The 22,023-nt window shown below is 36.4% G+C and overlaps 1 protein-coding gene across 1 annotated transcript in view; it reads right to left on the bottom strand.

Annotated features, from left to right (window-relative positions):
• COL28A1 (collagen type XXVIII alpha 1 chain) overlaps nt 1-22,023 on the bottom strand; it is a 177,412-nt gene that overhangs the window by 114,993 nt on the left and 40,396 nt on the right. The window contains exons 12-14 of the mRNA XM_040471592.1: nt 10,533-10,601; nt 9,397-9,465; nt 2,295-2,363 (exon numbers count right to left, since the gene is read on the bottom strand). Coding sequence (XP_040327526.1) covers nt 2,295-2,363; nt 9,397-9,465; nt 10,533-10,601 — 207 coding nt within the window. The remainder of the gene's footprint in view (nt 1-2,294; nt 2,364-9,396; nt 9,466-10,532; nt 10,602-22,023) is intronic.

The raw sequence follows: 22,023 nt of genomic DNA, 5'->3' as shown, positions 1-22,023 counted from the left end.
ACACAGTGCTGTGGGTTATTGTGAGTGTATTATTATAACATACAGTTAAACCTGTCACTAAGACACACCCTGCAATATGCTTCTTGTATTTCAATTATTCATTATTTATTTATTCATTCATTTAAAATGTTTTTATTTATTTATTTTGAGAGAGAGAGACAGAGAGCATGTACACAGGGAAGGGGTAGAGAGAGAAAGGGAGAGAGAATCCCAAGCAGGCTCCACACTGTCAGCACAAAGTCTGATGTGGGACTCAAAACCACGAACCATGAGATCATGACCTGAGCCAAAATCAAGAGTTGAACACTTAATCAACCAAGCCACTCAGGTGCCCCTCTTATTTATTTATTTATTTATTTATTTATTTATTTATCTATCTATCTATCTATCTATCTATCTTAAAACCCCCCACAGATTGTAAAGAGAAATAACCCTGGATATTTGAATTTCCCAGGTTGTTTGGACTACACATAAACAGAAATTTTCTATGCCAAAAAAAAAAAAAATCAAGAAAGTATGTATTATAAAACTTCCTGAAATGTAGTGCTAAGTTGCTAACATCTGTCTTCTGAGAGTGATACTCTGATTAAGTCAGGGCATTAGTAATGTCCCTTTTATCCTACATATTATTCCCACTTATTGTGACAAATTAAAGTCTGTTAGTTAATGAGGGCCTCTTTTAAAATTCAACCCAGCAGTCACAACTTAGTGTAAATTAGGTTTTAACTAGTTGATTTCCCTCTAGTGGAGATTCAGGTTTCTCATAGACAATAGAATATTGATCATGGTGGAAAAGGCTAAGAATGAGATGCAATTCTAGAGCATGAGGCTATACTGAGAAGGTGAGATCTTAGCAATCTGACTGACTAAAGTGGAAATTCTTAGACACTTAAGAAAACAGCCTGTGCAGGGCACAGGGTGGCTCAGTTGGTTAAGCATCCAACTCTTGATTTCGGCTCAGATCATGATCTCATGGTTAGTGGGTTCAAGCCCACATTGGGCTTCATGCTGGCAATGCAGGGCCTGCTTGGGATTCTTTCTCTCTTTCTCTTTCAAAAATAAATAAACACAAGAAGAAAAAGAAAGAAAGAAAGAAAGAAAGAAAGAAAGAAAGAAAGAAAGAAAGAAAGAAAGAGAAGGAAGGAAGGAAGGAAGGAAGGAAGGAAGGAAGGAAGGAAGGAAGGAAGGAAGGAAGGAAGAAAAGAAAAGAAAAGAAAAGAAAAGAAAAAAGAAAAGAAAAGAAAAGAAAAGAAAAGAAAAGAAAAGAAAAGAAAAGAAAAGAAAGAAAACAGCATGTGCTTCCCTGGGCGGTGCATGTGTGCATGCATGTGTGTTTGGGGAAAGACTTTAGAAAGAAGGAAAAAGAACCCCCAACTGTTTTCTTAGTTACTGAAATTTTGTTGATGCTGCCCAAAGTGTCTTGCAAAATCATTTCCTGTGTGGCCTTTGGTAGATTGTGGGTAAGTAGCCTCGACCAGAGGTCAGCAAATTATAGCCCACTGGCCAAATCCAGCTCACTGCTTACATTTTTTGGCAAATACAGCTTTACTGGACTACAGTCACGCTCACTCATTTATATGGAGCTGATGACTGTTTTCATGCTACAACAGCATAAGTTAAGTAGTTGCAACAGACACCATACTGCTCACAAAGCCTCAAATATTTATTATCTTTCCCTTTATGGAAAAAGTGTGCCAACCCCAGAGGGTTCCTCAAGGAACCAAGGTTCCCAGGGGAACTTGAGCACCAAGAATTATACATGGGAAGCAATAGAAGCATTTAAATTCTCAATTGCCAGGTAAAAGGTATGTTTTTCATAGTTTTTGCTCCTTATTATAACAAGGTAATTCCAGTGCCCTCCTCCCTGCCATATTTCCTTTCTTATTATGCTAATGACAATGTGATTACAAATTGGTTTATTAGTTTCTTATCTATGTTTCACAAAACAAAGCTGTGAATAAAGTTCTATGGTAGCTACGCTTGATAACTTCTGGGCATAACGATGCTATTTATCACTGTGACTTTAATGACTATAGATTACTTTAAGAGAGTTTTCTCATTTCACATGCAATAATTATATGAAGTAGAAGTCTGCCAATTAGTTATCTATAATTGCAAATTTCACCAGAGTTTCATGTTAAGGAAAAACTTACATCTTCCTTCATTTAATAGGGTGAAGGTGGTCAGGAAAATACTTGACTTCTGGTAATTGGCTAGGACCCATTTTTTTAAAGTTATAAATCATGACCATGCAAGGCAAAGCATTTTTTTCATAGTACAGGAGGTGTTGTTACCTTTGGCCCTGGAAATCCTTCTCCTGGTAAGCCCCTCTCTCCTGGTGCTCCTTCAGGACCACGGGGACCCTGTTTGGATAAGAGGGAATGAGGAACAGGAAAAGAGAAAGAAAGAGAGAATGGGAAGTGGGGAGAGAGATAGAAGGAAGAAGGAAGAGAGAAAATGGTTATATTTTCGTTCACATGGGCACGCAATGATATAGTCCTATTTATGTTATTAGTGAGAATCCTAGTAAATTCCATACTGATCAGCAGAATTGTAGAGTTGTGAAGAAGAATATTCCCATTGTATTACTCATTCCATTTGATTGGCATAAGATGTTCTATTCTGGTGTCCTCATATTAGAGGAAAATGCAAATTAAGTGATGCTTCGGAATAAGGATTAGGAAATAAATCCTTTGAGGGAAGTCTAAAAATCTAGCCACTGTGTGGCCTGGAGAAGGTTGCTGAGTGATTAAGTAATTTAAAAACATCAGGGGAACCCTGTGAAAAAATCACTGCACAGCTGCTTTAAAACATCGAATTCTGTTTACATGTGTTTTAATTTCTATCCTGACAAATTTGGATTCAAACTTGAATTCTTGAATTCTTTCGAGGACTGGTTGAGTCCACTGGGGGTTTGTGTGCAAATAGGAATCTTGATAGAATCATGCAGGGGAAGCATGGTTTTTTATCTCAGTGATTCAAATTAAAAAGTCCATGTAACTATTGCTCAGAAAGTCAGACGGTGAAGAGTTCTCACGTAAGTAAAGAGAAACAACACACTCTCTGGCTTTGAAGTGGACCGGCAGGAAACAAACTGATTGAAAAAGAAAAGACAACAGCAAGATATTCGATTAAAGTGGAAATTTTAAAAGGTTACGAATTTTCCCTCTCTTTATTCTTGGCCAGAAGGCATAAAAGTAGAAAAGGAACTAACAACAAGAACCTTAGAAGCACAGATAGGAGCTTTTCCTCTAATGGATGTAAAAGAAAAATAATGAGGGCTTGCTTGCCAGAAAGTGAGCCTAGGACAGAACAAAGTCTACCGAGTTGCCCAGCAGCTCCAAAGCCAGCAAACGGCAGACACTGTGAATGATCTTCGGGCTCGATACACAGTAATCCGGGATAATTTAAGAGGTGCTTTCTACTGAGCCTGGGAGCAGAGCTAGGATTCAGCATTATGCTAATCAGTGACTGATCACAGTTATAGATTTATAAAAAAGAAAGCTAATTGTATCCCGTGTTCAAATTTTTTTTGCCTTCCCCTATTATTGTATATTTTAAAAGACAGTCTTCTTCAGTATTTATGCATAACCAATTTCGTAAAGACTTTAATTAAAGAAAAAAGCTAACATTTAATTCAATTTAAATTGCTATGCTTATGGGAAACCTAGCTTTTAACAGTCCAAGACCTTAATCAAAGCACTAATATCCATGATAGCTTACTCTAACGTTAGAGTGATTAACTAGGGGAAAAATAAATATAAGCATGAAAACTAGATTGCAAATCAAAGAGTAAGTGCCTAGCTAATATCATATGCTTTAACCAAAAAAAAAAAAAAAAAAAAAAAGACAAATGATTCCTCTTCCCCAATGATAAAACAAATGAAAATAACACAATTTACATTCAATGCAAAGAAGTCTTCTTCCAGTTCACTCAATTTTTTCCATTCATTCAGCAAATACTGACCAAATGCCTAGTAAGTGCCAGGCAGTGTGCTAAGTTCTGGGAACAGCAGGCAGACCTGCTCCCTGGTCTCCTAGAGCTTACAGGCTTTCCTGACAATTATACTGTCATATGGACTGAGGGTCAAGTCCCAGCTCGGCTATGTGTTAGCAGTGCGAACTTGGACAAAGAATTTAATCTCTCTAAAGTTCAGCGTCCTCATCATGATGGTGGTAACAATAGTACCTACCTGAACCATGAGTATTAATATATGGGTTAGGTCAGAGATACTTAAAGCTCTTAAATATTGAGCACTTAATAAACATCTGCCATCACTATCGAAATTATTTTATTTGAATCTTGTGATGGTGAAGAATGTCCTTCCAGGGCATTATGAATAAGTTAGCCTCGGGGTGAATGGTTTACAGTAAGCAATATGGAGAGAGGGCTGCTACGTGGCATAAACACCCAACCCTCCTTTCATCTCTGCATTTCTAGAGTACACCAGCCAAGATGAGACTGAAAACATTGGAGGCTTTGATGAGCCATGTGTTCCAAGCTGCAGAGAACAGAGAACTAATACTTGTGAGTAATTGCTTAAAGGCATTTAAAACAACAGTGATCCAAAATTTAATTATTGCCAACCGTCAGAGGAACAGTCTGTATTATCAGAGTATTCTCATATTTTACAGCAAAGCAGAATGAAAGGTGACTGCTTGGTTAAGAGAAAGAGCAGGTACTCGGGTAGATGAACTATACTTTACTACGACAGAACCCATGGATTATTTCTAAAAGACAGAAATGCTTCTATAAAAAACTCACAGTGTCCTTTTCAAAAGCCATGAAAATCAATTATAATTATGGCATACTTATTTGATTTCTCATGAATGCCTCTAATAAAAAAAATATAAGGACTGTTATTATCAGTTAACACAGTCTGATCAGTGAAATGCTTTATTTGAGACATTAATGAGGTAAAATGTGATCATCCATTATCTTATTACTTTTCTTAATATTCTCACTAGTGTAGATAATCAGTAAAAGTGGTTTTAATATACATTTCAAGCATTAAAAATAACTGTGCTAAATAATAATAAAAATTGCCCATAATATTCAAACAGTACTGTTTATACAATTTTTAACTTCAAAGTATTTATAGTTCTACTTTAGTGGGTATTTTTTACTAACAATGTTCTCAATATCCTTGTACAAAAAGAAAACAACAAACAAACAAAAAAAACCTGACACCGTTTGAAATCATCCAGACAAAGAAACAAAGGTAAGAGACTTTTCAGCAGAACCTTTCTCAGTCCCAAGGTAAGTCTTTATGTTACTTCTAAATAATTCAGAAACTCAGTGTTGGATTTTTATTATGACATTTTGGTACAACATTTGCATACATTATTTGCGATCCTCCCCATCTTTGTAATGATTTCGGTTCCCACTTGAACTGCAGACTTCATGGTGCCTTTCTGATTTGTGTAATTGTGGCTTAGAAAGCAAACAAACAAGAGCTTCATGTTCTAGCAATATTGTGTAAACTCTCTAGCTATAAACAAAAAGGCAAGTAATACAATTTTTCTTTAAAATAAATTTTAAAGGCTGAAATCCAAAAATAAATAAGTGAGGGAAGTCACAGGGCTCCAAAACAAAAAGAGCTGAACGTTAGGGTAGTGCGCATAGAAACTGATGCTGTGGTTGTTCTGGGTGGAAACGTGTGGTCGTATGGTGGAAATAAGTCTAGAAAACCAAAGACAGAGAACCAGGAGCAAAGATTTTGGCTCACTCAAAGGAAAATGAGGAGAGTATTAGACCTGAGATCCCCACAGAAAGCTAGGACCTTCAAAGTTACTTACATATTGTCAATGAAAGGGCAGGGTTGAGAAAAAAGCCATTTAGTCAACACAGCGATATGAAAGACAAGAATCTTGTCTACCCTCACTTAGGCTCTAAATGGGCCTAAAAATTCCAAGCCTGCTCCAGTGCTGTGTATGGGTTTGTAGTTTTAACTGCCATCACATAGGTGATCCAGGAACACCTAGTCAAGACATTAGTATTAAGGATATCCGAGGAGTACCTAAGAGGTGTACATGCAAATTCCTTTCAAATACCCTCCACCCAGAACACTTAAGATTTTCACAGGTAAAGACCTGATGACCATGAATTCAGATGACAGAGTACAAAACATATAAGAAAACAATTGACAATGAATAAAAGTGAGCCTATATAACATAAATTTTCCCAAAAATGTCAAATAATAAAATTATAAAACAGAGACCAAAAAATGGTCTCTTTGAATGCTTAATGGTCTAATAATAGGAATATAAAATACAAGAAGAGAATATTACACTAAAAATAGAAGTATAGTAAAACAATTATTAAAAAATGAATTCAAGGGATGCACAGATGGCTCAGTCAGTTAGGCATCCGACTTTGGCTCAGGTCATGATCTCATGGTTCAAGGGTTCAAGCCCCACGTCGGGCTCTTTGCTGACAGCTCAGAGCCTGGGGCCTGCTTCAGATTCTGTGTCTCCCTCTCTCTGCCCCTCCCCTGCTTGTACTCTGTTTCTCTCTCAAAAATAAATAAACATTAAAAAAATTTTTTTAAATAAATAAAAAAATCAGTGTGTGGGTCTGTATCTGGGTTCTCTATTCTATTCCACTGATCATGTTTCTGTGATGTCAGAACTGCACAGTCTTGATTGCTGTAGTTATGTGAATAAATCTTAAACCCTTTCTTCAACTTTATTCTTCTTTTTGCAAATTGTTTTAATTATTCTAGCTCCTTTGCCTTTCCATACAGATTTTAATTTTTTTTTTCAATGTTTATTTATTTTTGGGACAGAGAGAGACATAGCATGAACAGGGGAGGGGCAGAGAGAGAGGGAGACACAGAATCGGAAACAGGCTCCAGGCTCTGAGCCATCAGCCCAGAGCCTGACGCGGGGCTCGAACTCACGGACTGCGAGATCGTGACCTGGCTGAAGTCGGACGCTTAACCGACTGCGCCACCCAGGCACCCCTCCATACAGATTTTAAAATAATCTTGTCCATACCTTTAAAAAAATCTTACTGGGATTTTTTAAAAGGCTTGCATTAAACCTTATATCAATTTAAAGAGATTGACAGCTTTATGATGTCAGGTCTTCCAATAGATGAATATGGTATATCTCTCAATTTATTAAATATTCTTTTATTTCTTTCATTAGTGTTTTGAAGTTTTCAGGATATAAAGCTTATACATGTTTTATTAAATTTATACCCAAGTATTTCTATTTTTAATGACTATAAATTCTATTGTATTTAAAATTTTTAGTTCTATGTGTCTGTTACTGGAATATAAAAATAAAGTTGATTTTGCCTGTTCTATCTAGAAGACTGGTTTGATTTTTTGTTTTTACAGTTCCACATCATATGGCATTTGCCCTTCTCTGTCTGAACTTATTTCAATTAGTATAATGTCCTCGAAGTCAATCCATGTTGTTGCAAATGGCAAGACTTCATTCTTTTTTATGATTGAATAGTAATCCATTATATATATATCCAATAGTAATCCATCATATATGTGTGGATATACTCTATAAATATATCACAATTTCTTTATCCATTTATCCATCAATGAACACTTAGTTTGTTTCCCTATCTTGGTTATTATAAATAGCAATGAACATGGGATGCATATGTCTTTTCAATATATTAGTGACTTTATTTTCTTTGAATAAATACCCACAAGTGGAATGGCTGGATCATATGGTAATAGAATTTTTAATTTTTTGAGGAATCTCCATACTGTTTTTCACACTGGCTATACAAATTACATTTCCACCAATAGTGCATGAGGGTTCCCTTTTCTCCACATTCTCAACAATACCTGTTTTCTTGTACTTTTGATAATAGCCATTGTAGCAGGTGTGAGGTGATATCTCATTTTGATTTTGATTTGCATTTCTCTGGTAACTAATGATGCTGAGCATCTTTTCATATACCTGTTGGCCATCTGTACGTCTTCTTTGCTAAAATGTCTGTTCGACTCTTCTGCCTGTTTTTTAATTGAATTTTTGTGTTATTGTTGAGTTGTATGAGTTCTTTACATATTTTTGATATTATCAGATATATGATTTGAAAATATTTTCTCCCATTCAGTAGATTGCCTATTTTGTTGATGTTTTCCTTTGCTGTGCAGAAGCTTTTTAGTTTGATATAGCCCCAACTTGATTATTTTTGCTTTTGTTCCTTTGACTGTTGGTATTAAGTTCAAAACATTATTGCTAAGACCTGTGTCAAGGAGCTTACTGCTTATGTTTTCTTCCAAGAGTTTTATGATTTCAGGTCTTACATTCAAGAATCAAAGCCATTTGAATTAATTTTTGTGTATGATGGAGGATGGTGATCCACTTTCATGCTTTTGCATGTGGCTGTCCCATTTCCCCAACACCATTTATTAAAGAGACTGTCCTTTCCCCATTGTATATTCTTGGCTCCTTTGTTGGAAATTAATTGGCCATATATGTATGAGTTTATTTCTAGTCTCTCTATTCCATTCCATTGGTCTGTGTGTCTGTTTTTATGCCAATACAATACTGTTTTGATTACTATAGCTTCGGAATATATTTAGAAATCAGAAAGTGTGAAGCCTCCACCTTAGTTCTTCTTTCTCAAGATTGCTTTGGCCATTAGGATCATTTACGGTTCCATACAAATTTTAAGATTGTTCCATTTCCATGAAAAATGCCATTGGAATTTTGATAAGGATTGCATTGAATCAGTAGATTGTTTTGGGTAGTATGGACATTTTAACAATACTAATTCTCCCAATCCAATACAGTTGTTTTTATTTGTACCTCAGTGAGTTAGTTACTATTCTTTTCTGGGAGAATAATGATTACTTGAAAAGTTAAGAGAATTTCTATACTAGAATAGTCATGTTTTATTCATTTCTTCTCCAGATCTCTTGATAGAAACACTTTTTTTTTCTTCTGCAAAAATAGTAAACTTCAAAGCTACATAAGTTAGAAGCTGCAAATAACACAGGTATCACCTGTCTACCTTCATCAATCCTACCCATAAATTAGCTTATGAACAAGGTCCTATTCTCAGGGATTTTTCATGGTTACAGGAAAGTCAGTTACAAAGTATAGACCTATGCCTAAATCCAGTTCTCCTATATCCTAGGAAATTTTGACACATGAGATCTCTTTCCTTCTTAGACAAGCTGATCAATCTTGTAAGAGATTATGGTAAGAGAAAGCCAGTCGTATATGTCACATGTGTATGCGTGTGGTTCTACCAAGTGGTATGAAAAATAACACTCATATCTGGTCCTTGCATATTTACTGTCTTTTGTTGTCCCAAAGATACAAGATGGCTTAATTTAACCATTTAGTCTAACTACAAAGAGCAAATAAGAACTGTATTTGTCCTTTTTATTCCATCTAGAATTTCTTGATACTTACTGGCTGGCCTGGTTCACCAATGCCAATCGGTCCTGGAGCCCCTGTTCTTCCTTCCTGACCTCTTTCCCCCTAAAAGAAAGAAATAATCAAATGAAGGTTTGAGTTTTTAAATAAAGAATAAACATACCACAAGATACTCTGGAGATTTCAACAAAAATAATGGCAAAATAGTCAAACTTTTCACATTCATAAAGATAAAAAAAATTCTGGAGGAGGAAAAATGGTTTGAATTTAAGTGAACACTACTTTTAGCTTTCAGAAGCTATTGTGTAGTATTTGGCAGGATAGACTGTATTCGATTCATTTTTGGTTACGGAGATGACCAAGCAAACAATGCTTGTGCTGTTCCCTGCCCCCCTTGCCACCATCCTGGAATGTTACCCACTCTGTTCCATTTTACCTCTCTTTTCAATTCTATTTCACACTTGATCTCCTTCAGAATCCTTGTCCGATAACTCTGCCAATATAAACTCCACTTTCTCTAGAGTCTCAATATGCTTATTGTTTAAATACCATCCATGGTGATACTTGACTTCATTAGAAGTGCACTGTTTTGTGCTGCTCTCTGTTTTATTCCTGCAACAAAGTCTTATTGTCCCAATGACATAGAAAAGCCATTTAAAATAAGCACTTTTGCTCTGTGACATCCTACATGATGCAGAGCACTCCAGGGTGTTGGATGTTCCAGTACTTTCTAGTTCCCTAAAAACCTTTCTATCAACACTTACTTGTTCAGTGTTGTGGTCCTTCTGGTTTCTGCCCTTCTATGCTTCTTTAGTGTGAGAAGATGATAGTTTATGTGTTAAGATGCTTCACATCCCAATAACAATTTTGCATGTTAACATTTACATTCCATGAAATTAATAGAACTTGATGTACATTGGCAATAAGGTGGGTATTTATTTGGAGACAAGACAAATTTTTCATGCCAATCAAATAAAAAATACATTGATTTTTCTTGTGGTAACTGCCCCTGCCTGGAGCACTGCAGTTTCCAAGAACCTAGACTGTAAGTACCTTCTGCAGGCAGCCTCTTTGTATCTAGAGGGTAAGGTTGAGTGGATTCAAATCATAGCTTCTCCAGCCCAACAATAAAATTAATACTCATAAATAGGGAAAAAGACAAGAATCTTTACCTTAATTCCTTGCTGTCCAATACCAGGGGCTCCTGGAGGACCATGAGGACCAGGGGGACCTGGTTCACCCTACAAGAAGAAACAGTTATATTTTAGGTCAACTCAACAGTATTTGTTGAACAGCTCTTAGAGCATAGTGCTGTGGTAGGAGTTTTGAGGGCAACAGTGAAATCTAGGACACAGTCACTGCCCTCAAAGTGTTTATAATCCAGCTGGAAGGACAACAAAGACTCAGGGTTGAATTAACCACTGAACACAGTAGTCACAATGTCTAGGGTCCATGAAAATGTTTCCATTTTAATGTTTAAAATCAGAATACAAATTAAAAAAAAATAATGAATCTATGACAATAAATTCATTCTGGATTAAATTTGTCTTTATCCCAATTCAGTTGTAATGTATAATTTTTAGCTTTTTTTTTTTTAATGGAAGAAGAGGCCCACAAAAGCAAACGTTTTCAGGATGCATGTTGCACTGCAGCCCTCACTTGTTGTTCAGCAAGTCTTTATTATACGCTTCTGACAGACACATTTGTCTCCTACCCAATGATCATCCCCTGCCCTCTTTCCTTCCCTGCTATTGGAACTCTGATCTGTTCATGTCAATGGAAAGCTGTTCTTTATACTCAGGGTCACAGGATGAATAATAATTGTTTTAATGCAAATCTACCATCTCCTGTTCCTTTGCCACTGGTTGGTTCTTTGGCTCAGTACCAACCAATGAGATGTGGTGACATTATTAGGTGCAAAGAGAAAAGATTTTGCCCCTGCCTCTTCTTTCCTACTTGGAGATGCGATAGGTATCTTGTAAATTTGAGGCAGCCAATCTCTTGGCTGAATGCCAACCATTGAAGAGGACCATGCAGAAAAACGTTTTTAAGTGCCTGGCTCCTGGAAAATCTCATTGAACTTGATCAAACAAAACCTCATTGAGCTACCCACCTTCAAACCTTCTGTTTACTAGAAGGGGCTATTGGTTACAATTTCTTTTTTTAATTTGTTTCTGTTTACAGAAATAACATACCTTCATTATAGGAAATTCACCACATATTGAAAAGCATACACACATAGAAAATTTTAACTTATCTGTCTATAGCTACTATTAATTTCTGGGGCATTTCCTTCTAGTTCTTTATGCACACACATACCTCTAATTTATGGGAAGGAAGGTTTCTGAATACTGTTGTGTTTGAGTTAATGAATACTTGCTATTTAAAATTTCATCCAACTTACAGATTTCTCTCTTCTCTTCAACCTTGTATTAATTAACCGTAAAATGGGACAAGAATTTGAAACAATCCTTCTCCAAACTGAGGGAAACAAAAGAATTTTCACCAATGTTAAAGCCTCAATTTTCCCTGGAGGCTTGTGATTTTTGAAGGGGACTCTTTAGTGACTAAAGCAATTTCTATTGATACGGTAGAGGCCTTACTTTAAGGAAGTCTATGGACTTTAATCAATTGTAAAGGGGGGAAAGAAGAGACAGGAAGAAGGGTCAGAGTCAAATCAGCCCCCCAAAAGATAAGCCCAGGCTCAAAATCATAACAAAGAAAACCTGTCTCAGAATCAGTTGATTGTGAGAGTTTACGATGCTTTGGCATTTAAGTGGCTTGTATCTAAAGGTATCTTCCTTCAGTTCATCCTTGTAATAAGTCAATCTGGCAGAAAAATAAACTTGCATTTTTCCATTAAAATCAAAGTTTTACGTATTTTTCTATGCATATTAAATTTTCTGGAGCAGCCAGATAATTGCCATTCTTATTTTTCACATGTTCTTGGCCATGGAATTTCTCCATGTATAATATCAGATTTGAAGCTGTCTTCTTGATATCAAAGTTTGATTTAAGTACTAGAGAATATTCCGTTTCCTAATGTAGATTCAAAATTTTCATTTCAAAGAATCTTTTCCCTACAACTTCTTGTGCTACATACATCCTTAACCGTGTGAATGGGTGACAGCTTCCGTCACTCAGCAAAGGAATAGCAAGCATTTACTATGTGGACAGTAATGAAGTAAATATAAAAAAGTTTAGGACATAGTGCCTAAACCCAAAGGACTAGTTTAAGAGGTAAAACACACCATTAAAATAATAATAACATAAGGCCTTAAGTTCCCTTTTTCTATTCATTCCCTGCCCCATTTATATTTGTTTGGTTCTAAAATGGATCAGAAGGCTTTTAAATATTATGTTATGCTATATTACTTTAATTATATTATATTATACTGTATTATATTCATAGTATATATTATTATATTATATTATATTATATTATATTATATTATATTATATATTATATAATTATATAATATTATATATTATGTATCACTTTTCTGTAAGTTTGATGTAAAATAAATAAGAGCACAGGTTGGTGAGAAGGTTTCCTCTAACTAGGGGCAAGGGATTGGTTCCATTGTTAACTTGAAATGTGTGTATCAGGAAAATCAATAGAAGAGCGACTATCTTACCCTGAAACCCATGAGTTTCCTTTAGCCTTGGTCAAGTACCCATAGCAACTGAGCAATTTCTCTATATTGCTTTTTTTAGGGAAGTTACAGGGATCTGAAGGTTATAAAGGAATCTCTTTCCCTTTCCTCAAGACAGCTCAGTAGCAACATATCTTCACATTTCAGTTGCGTGAATTTACTTTTCAGGAGTTCAGCACCTCCACATAGGCCTGCAGACCAGCATTGGCCTACAATTAATGTTTATCCGTTTCATACTTCTCCTTCCCCTTTCCTACAAAGTTTCCTGAGGTGGTAAAGAAAGTGGTCCTGATTGTAACATAGCATTGCTGGGTAAGAGAACAGGAAGAGAAGAATCATTGAGAATACTCACAATGATTTTCTGGAAATTCACCAAGGCAACATAGCCCTGGTAAGCCTCCAGGCTTGATTCCTTTTCTGCCATTATTTCTACCACAACCTTCACCAATAAGCACAAATACACAGAGAAAGGTTGAATGGCCTCAGTACTACTTGTTATTTCTCAATTTCACTTTCTTTGACCATCAGAGGCATATACAAAGAAGATTGAGTTAAAGTGGATAGCCCTGGAGGTGGTCTGTTTCACATGACTTTCATATGAGTGTAAGCATGTGTAGGGGCATTGAGGAGGCTGGGTAAAACACTTCAGTCTTTCTCAGAAATTAAGGATGCTAGGAGCACCTGGGTGGTCCAGTTGGTTAAGCATCTGACTTTGGCTCAGGTCACCATCTCGAGCCCCACACCATGATGGCTCAGAACCTGGAGCCTGTTTTGGATTCTGTCTCTCCTTCTCTTTCTGTCCCTACCCTGCCTGCACTCTGTCTTTCTCTCTCTCTCTCAAAAATAAATAAACATTAAAAAAAATTTTAAAAGAAAAAGAAATTAAGGATGTCTGTGCTATGGCCCTCAACATCGAAGGAAGCCAATGTTTAATAAAACCTAGCATTTCTAAGCACTGCCCTGACACTTTATATACATTATGTCACTTAATCTTCTAACAATTTTAGGAAATGGGTATTTTTCCCTATTTTATAATTTAGGATATAATCACTACTTATTAATCAATTTTTCAGTATGCATAGAATCACAGAAAAAAAAAACATGGCTTTTTTCATTCGGTCTAGTTGAATTCTGGCTCTATAATTTACTAACAGTTTGAGCTTTTGCAAGATCTCCATATGCAAAATGAGGATAATTATATCTACCTTGCAGAGTTATTGAGAGGATTCAAGATATTATCTATAAAACATCTAAGTCATAACTAATTATATGATCACTATTTAATATGTGTAGATTCAATCGTTATTCATCAGACTTTCACTGAGTACCACCCTCATACTGAGTACCCAGTTACATAATTATAGACATAAATCAGATCACACCTGTACTTTGCAGACACAATCTGGCTGGAGAGGCAAATGAATATAAAAGAAAATATAAGCATGTGAATTAGCTATAATAAAGATATTAACAGAGGATGATAGACTCTGTGACACAAGTGTTTAAGTCTGCCTTAAAGAATGAGAAAAGTTTCAAATAGTAGAGGAGATATTTTCTCTGAACCAAAAAAAGGTAGGAATCATATCTAATCTGGCATAAAAGAAGAGGAACAAAAGTTCAGGAAAAGGAAAGTGTTTGAGGCACAAAATGATGTGAAATGTTCTGGGGACAATAAACAGCTCTGTGGGCTCAAACGGACAGAAATAAGGCAACAATAGGGTCACTGTCTAGAGTAGAGCCACCCACTAGAAATATACAATGAGCCCCATATGTAATTTTATTTATTTTTTCACATATGTAATTTTAAATTTTCTAGTAGTCACCTTAAAAAATTAATAATAACAGCAGCACCTGGGTGGCTCAGTCAATTAAGCATCCTCCTCTTGATTTCAGCTCAGGTCATGATCTCATGGTTCGTGAGATCAAACCCTGCATCAGACTCCATGCTGGGCATGGAGCCTGCTTAGGATTCTCTCCTCTCTCTCCCTCTCTCTGCCCCTCCCCCACTCACATGCATGCACATGCTCTCTCTCTCTCTCAAAATAAATGAATAAACTTTTAAAAAAAAGTAATAACATATTTTAGTTAATTCGATATATCTAAAATATCATTTCAGTATGTGATCAACATAAAAACCTTATCAATGATTTTATTTACTATTTTTAACACATGTCTTTGAAATCCTATGTATATTTAACAATTATAGCACATCTCCATTCAGACTAGCCATATTTCAAGGGTTCAATAGCCACATGTGACTACTGTATTGAACAGGGTGGGTTTAGTGACTAAGCAGGCCAGAAGCTTAGGTCAGAACCATGGAGAGTACCAACATACAAGTTGGGTGGGAATGGAAGAACATAGAAATGTCTTGTGGGGAGTTGAGGAAGGCAGTCTGAGAAAAAGAAATGGGAACTCACAAACACAGTGTGATAGAAGTCAGGAAAGAGAATTTCAAAAGAAACCCATCATTTCCAAAGACAAACTCATACTCTTCCCCTCACAGACCTGATCACCTTCCAGCATTCTCTATCTGGGAAGAGCACCACAATCCCTCCATGAGTCAAGCCAAACAAGGAGTCATTCTTGACATCTCTCACTCTTTTACCTACCATGTGTAATGTATTGCCAACTCTTTTCAATATGCCCTCTAAATCTCTCTCAAATCTATCTACCATTTTTAATCCCCTACCATGCCTCTGTAGTCTACTTCAAATTAATCTCACCTCTTGCACAGATTACAACAAAGTCTTTAGTACCCTACACACATACATTGTTGCACATTTTAATTTATTCCCCTCCACCCCCACCATTACTGCCAGTCCAATCTTTTGATTTTTAATGTGAATGAAACCATTCAAGGCCTTTCCCTTTGCTCTTAGTGGAAAGACAAAGCTCCTTACAAGGCTTGCGAGCCCCTGCATGGTGTTGTCCCACAGTCTTTTCATTCCCATCTGTAACTAGTTGCTTCTTCACTCACCACCCTGGCAGCATTGGCCTTTGTTCTGTTCCTTGTCCTTCCTTGCCAGGCCCCCTTCTGCCACGGGATCTTAGCATGTGCTACTCAGTCTATCTAGGATGTTCTTACCTCCCTTTTTCCCTAGTTAATCCTTATTCATCCTTCAAATCTTATTTTAAGCAGCACAGCTTCAGAGAAGGCTTCTCTGATCAGGTGAAATCCCTATTCTAGAGGCACTGATTGCACCATTTTCTTCTTTTTCTGCGTATTCATTATAATTATAATGTTGCGTTTAGTTAACATCTATCCCTAGACTGTGGGGAGGATGTCATGTGAGTTTGCTCAGTTTTGCATTGTCAATGGTTAACTAATGGATAACATTCACTCAACCATCCATGCAGCAAACATTTACTGAGCAGCAACTTGGAAGCAGGTGCTGTGCTAGCTGCTGGAGGTGACCAAAACAGGAAACCAAACAGGTCTGGGCTGGGGAAGCTGGAAATCTAGAAATGCTCCCTTGGGGTTCCCTCTGGTTTACTTAGGTTTCAACCAAGAGCAACTGTACATAAATTACAAAGTGATTTAAAGTACCTATTACACAGTTTCTCCTGAAAACTTACCCAGACACAATTAAACTTTTTTTTTTCAGTTGAAGTCACAATGAAATCCCAATAGACAGACTAAGGTTACACTGTATGGGAAGCTCAGCTAAAGAAACCCAACATGCCTTATTCCTGGCACCAGTTCTAACCAGAGTCAACATCTTCCTTGCCCTAAGATAATAAATAATGAAATGTTGTTCAAAATTCTGAATTTTGGGGGGACAGAAATTTACCTTTTCTTGAATAATTCAGTTATGAACAATTTAATCATACTTTAGGATCTTAACATGAGAACAACATTTTAGCAACTTCTTTTTTTATCATTTCCCAAATATGTGTAGCACCAACTTTAATATTTTAAGTCTTATGGCAAATATTCTCATACTTTCCTAATGGAGGAAAATGATGCAGAATGGTTCAAGTACAGCCAAGATACAGTCTTATCTGAAACTCAGCACAGTGATGACTGCATACAAAGATTTGGGAGAAAAGCAAAAAAAGGTCCTTTTTGGGGGAGAAAGAAAGAATAGCAGGTGTTAGGAGGCAGAAAACTAACATTTATCAAATACTTGATAATTCGAGCTCTATTTTTAATACCTAATTTCTCTTATTTCAGAGAAGTGCTATAAGTGGCTTATTTTTAGAAAACATTTTAGGCTAGACTTGTTCTACATTAATAAGAGAGAGTTGTTAAAATACTTAACTGCTTAATTATTGTCAACACATATGGCACTTACTATGATTAAATCATATAGTCTTTAAAACGACTCTTTAGAGGTAGGTGCTATTATTAACCCATGACATGAATGAGAAAACTGAGGCATGGGGAGGATAAGTACTTGCCAAAATAATGGAGCTAATACAAAATAGGGCCTTGTTTGAACCCCAGAAGTCTGGTTTTAGAGCCAGTGCAAGACTGCCTCTTGAGACTTTTCGATTCTTTTCTTGAATTATTTCAAAAATCACTTGATTGCAGACTAAATTCATATCTTTGTTACAGGATGAAAAACACAAAAGTCAGATAGCTACAGTCTACTCATTGTGGAAGATCCATCATATGAAGACAGAGGATCTCTAAAATAAAATGCAAACCAAGAGAAAATATACTTTTTACAAGCCAATTCACATTTCATTTCAGGCATTTAAGTCTACCTGGGTCAGTGTTGTCACTAAGTGAGTGGTAAAGGTAACATAAATTATAATTGGCAGTCGTGTAATCACACAGTGTAGGTCTACATATAAATCAGTTATTAACCAACTGCACTGAGTTAGAAACCATGATTATTTGAAATCTCCAACTGCAATCTTTTTTGAATATCATCTAGTTGGATAAGAGAAAAGACCACAGTCCACATATTCCACTTATCCATGCTTTTCAAAAAAGAAAAAAAAACCCATAATAACAAAAAAGTGGTGAAAATGTAATGAAAACTATACCAGATTTTAGTAATTCAACTCATTTTCTTGATTGCTATTAGGTTAAACCGCATGAAATTGATAATATTCAACCATGGTTGACCTACAAAAATGACATTCATATGATTCAATCTAATAGGAAAGTCATACTTCATCATATATAATAAAATATAAAGAACTGTGTATCATTGTCCCTAAGAGGAAAGTCTGCTCAGAGGCCCATCAGAATAGCTTTAAAGAATCCCAGCTCTGGTGGACACTCCTTGGACTCTCCCAACACAAAATGACTCACTGGAAAATATTCACTGTGATCCCTACCCATGAATCTGAGAACAAGGACATTAGTTTATTAGAGAAGATGGGTTCATATGATCATACGATATGTTTCTTTAAAAACTTACAATTGGAGACTAGGCGCAGGAGAAATAAGGAGAGTTATTATTTGAAAGGTACAAAGTTTGTGTTAGGATGATGAGAAAGCTTTTGGGCATGGGTGGTGGTGATTATTACACAACATTGTGAATGTATTTAGTACCACCGAATTGTACACTCACAGATGGTTAAAATGATAAATATTATGCATATTTTATCACAATAAAAAAGGCTTACCCTTGGAATAAACTTCATACTCCCTGTTGCAAAGCTATTGCAACTTTCTTGGATTCGGGACAGTCATGTGATTGTTTTTTAAATTCTGACATCCCTCAGAAGACACTGCAGTACCTGATTCTGTTCCACATTAGTGCCCAGCTTGCCTGGGCATTGTGGATTAGACTCAGCACCTTTATATTGGCAGCATTTTGGGTTTGGGTTTCTTGATCCATCAGAGTCTTTATCTTGACAGTTTCTGTGCACATGTATGCACATGCACACGCACGTGTGCACACACACACATACACAGTATACCCCTCCTGATGAGAACCATATGCATCAGAGATTTGGGAATGAAAATCATCTGCCTTGAAGACATTGGCTGACATCCCACATGTTCTGGCAGCCTCTTCAAGTTGTCACTATCAGCTGTCTCATGTCAAATGAGTTAATAAGCTCATTTAGACTCCTGGTGGGCAGATGTGCATGTAGGTCAAAGCCCTTTTTGCAACAACAACTGCTGGATTACTAATGATTTTTTTTCCCTTTAATTAGGCCCAGGACAGAAATAGCATTTAAACTTTGACCCCTCTGAAGAAAAAATATTCACATAGTTTGGCAGGTTGGTTCCAATTCTTCATTAAACAGATATTTTTACTTACAATTGTAAAGGGATTCTTCCCTTTACAGTGCTTTACAAGCATCACAACCTTGTTCAAAGTTGTTAGCCTGCCAGGGGCACCTGGGTGGCTCAGTCCGTTGAGCATCTGACTTCAGCTCAGGTCATGATCTCTTGGTTTGTGAGTTTGAGCCCTGTGTCAGGCTCTGTCCTGACAGCTCAGAGACTGGATTCTGTGTCTCCCTCTCTCTCCAACCCTCATTCTCTCACACTCTGTCTCTCTCTCTCCCAAAAACAAATAAATATTTTTAAAAATTAATAATAAAAGTTGTTAGCTTTCCAGGAGAACGAGAAGGCCCATTATTGGTTTTGGACAATTGGGAAAGCTGACATGTTCAAGTACCCTGACTTAAAATGCTTTACATGAAGCAAAAAATATAGTCATTCCGTTAAAAGAGCCATGAACTTAAAAAACTTTTCTGTTTGAGTAATTACTCCATACCAGGATTGTTGATGTCTGTGTATGTTTCACCTGGTTTACGTCCTATAAAGTTTTAAGGAATTATATCCTATTTTAAATCATGATTTTTTACAGATGAAAGCAACATCATGATGTCAGAAGATTTTGTTAGGTTTTTAAATTGTGTGAGAGCTGAAATAAAAACTACATAAATGCTTGTTGGAGGAAGAAGTTTAAAATTCTTCATAGTTGTTCATACCTGTGGTGTTGAACTACTCCCAAACCATAAGTGAAATATTAGTTACATTTAGTAGGTTGACCTACAAAGCTAACGTTGAGTTGAGTCAAATATTTAAATAATGAACAAAACAAGAAAGTATTTTTAAATCTACTAAATCTTCATTAATGATATTTCGGTTCCTGCAAAAATAGTTATAGAAAACATGAGTCTTCTCATGCCTCTCTTCGAAAAAAGTGGAAGTATACGAACACATTAGATTATTTAACACACAAGAAGCTTTTCATGGGTTATGTCAACACTGTTCTGTTTCCCTTTATTATCCCAATATCTTGGAAGAATGGTCAGAATTCCTGGCTTTTGTACTCTTCTCCTTTGTCACCTCCCCAATATCTCTATTGAAACTGCTCCCTTAAAGATTTCCAAAAACCTCAAAGTTGACAAACTAAATAACTCTGTTGGGCTCCTGCCTGTTTCACTTGTCTGCAGTTTAATACTGTTGACAACTCATTCCATTTAAATACTCATTCATCCATTCATTTAACAAATACTTCTTTGTTACATATAACTTTTTCTTTCATGTGATAGTGGTGCCCCCGACCCATTGTCACTACATCTTCTGCTTCGGGTTTTTTTTTAAAGTGATGGACCTGCACACATTTGTCTAATTCTCCTGCCAGTGGTTCATATCTGAAAGAAGTGTAGCAATGTTTAAAGGTATAATGCATGGAAGCTAAAAGGAACTACTGGCTACCAAAAATATCTGCATGTACATTCCTGGTAGCTATTGCAAACGTTGACATCCATCCCTCTTTTCAAAATTGAACTCCTTTTGGGGGCTCCTGAGTGGCTCAGTCAGTTAAATGCCTGACTCTTGGTTTAGGCTCAGGTCATGATCTCACGGTTCATGGGTTCGAGTCCATGTCAGGCTCTTCACTGACAGAGTGGTGCCTGCTTGGGTTTCTCTCCCTCTCCCTCTCTCTCTCTCTGCCCCTGCCCCACTTGCTCTCTCTCTCTCTCTCTCTCTCTCTCTCTCTCTCTTTCTCTCAAGTAAATAAACTTTAAAAACTAATTTGAAAAATTAAAAAAAATTAAATCGACTTCTTTTCATTGAGCATTTTGAGGAAAACAGGATGTTGTGTAAAGATGTTTACTAGGTTTACAGTTTCAATTTTAGGATTTGTACATTTGACTCTTATTTACTTCTTCAAAAGATTACCAGCTACTTGAAAAACATGTACTGTCCTTGGAAGCGTCAAAAAAATGAGGTGAAACCTTAACAGACTTGGATAAGGAAGAGAAGGGTGTCCAAGAATCATGGTCTGGTGCAGAACCATGGAATGATCTAAGTGTTTGATCTGCCCTCAGTCCTCTTGAAACATAGGTTCCCTTTATTCATTCATATGAGCTTCTTTGTTTATTTTGAATGGATGGATGAATGTTTGATTCACTGGGGATTATTTACCCTCCCCATATCTATTTATTAAACTGGAAAAGACTGGTGCTATTTCTCTGTGGGTTTTCATAACATCTCAGAAGGAAAAGTGGGTTAAGACAAAGTCTCGTATATAAAAGGACTTTGTGTTTCCTACACTTGAGTGTAGCACAAGAGGAAAAATCTTAGTGGAGAAAAACCATGAATGTCTTAGAGTAAAACAATGGAAGAGGTTAGGAGAAGGGAGATAATTCATCCATTAAGATAAATTAGTATATAATATAATCTCATGGTATTTTTCATTGTTTGAGGATTAATGTGTGGTACTTTGACGTGGGAAAGTATATCAGGGATATTTCCTAGTGCTCTTTTGGCCTTAGCACTAAAGCTCTAGGACTAGGATATGTCAGCTTGTCACAAGCTATTTTCTGTTCATGCCACAGTGGGCAGTCATTCCTCCCAGGAGCACAAAGAGCGTCTTGGAAAGAGCCAATATACATGAAACTTGAGAAGGAAATACCCTTCAAAAATAACATCAGAAAGACATCAAGAAATGGCAAAAATTACCTAATGTGGGTTTGACACACCCAGCATTCTACTGTGTTTATTTGTATAAAACTGATTTTGTAATTTGTTCTCTGTGAATTGAAAGGCCTGCCAATCTTGAGCCATTTTTTTTCTAGTTAT

Source organism: Herpailurus yagouaroundi, unplaced genomic scaffold, assembly GCF_014898765.1.
Source record: "Herpailurus yagouaroundi ecotype Mexico unplaced genomic scaffold, PumYag 100, whole genome shotgun sequence".
Taxonomy (NCBI): domain Eukaryota; kingdom Metazoa; phylum Chordata; class Mammalia; order Carnivora; family Felidae; genus Herpailurus; species Herpailurus yagouaroundi.
This window is presented reverse-complemented; position numbering and strand designations above follow the sequence as displayed.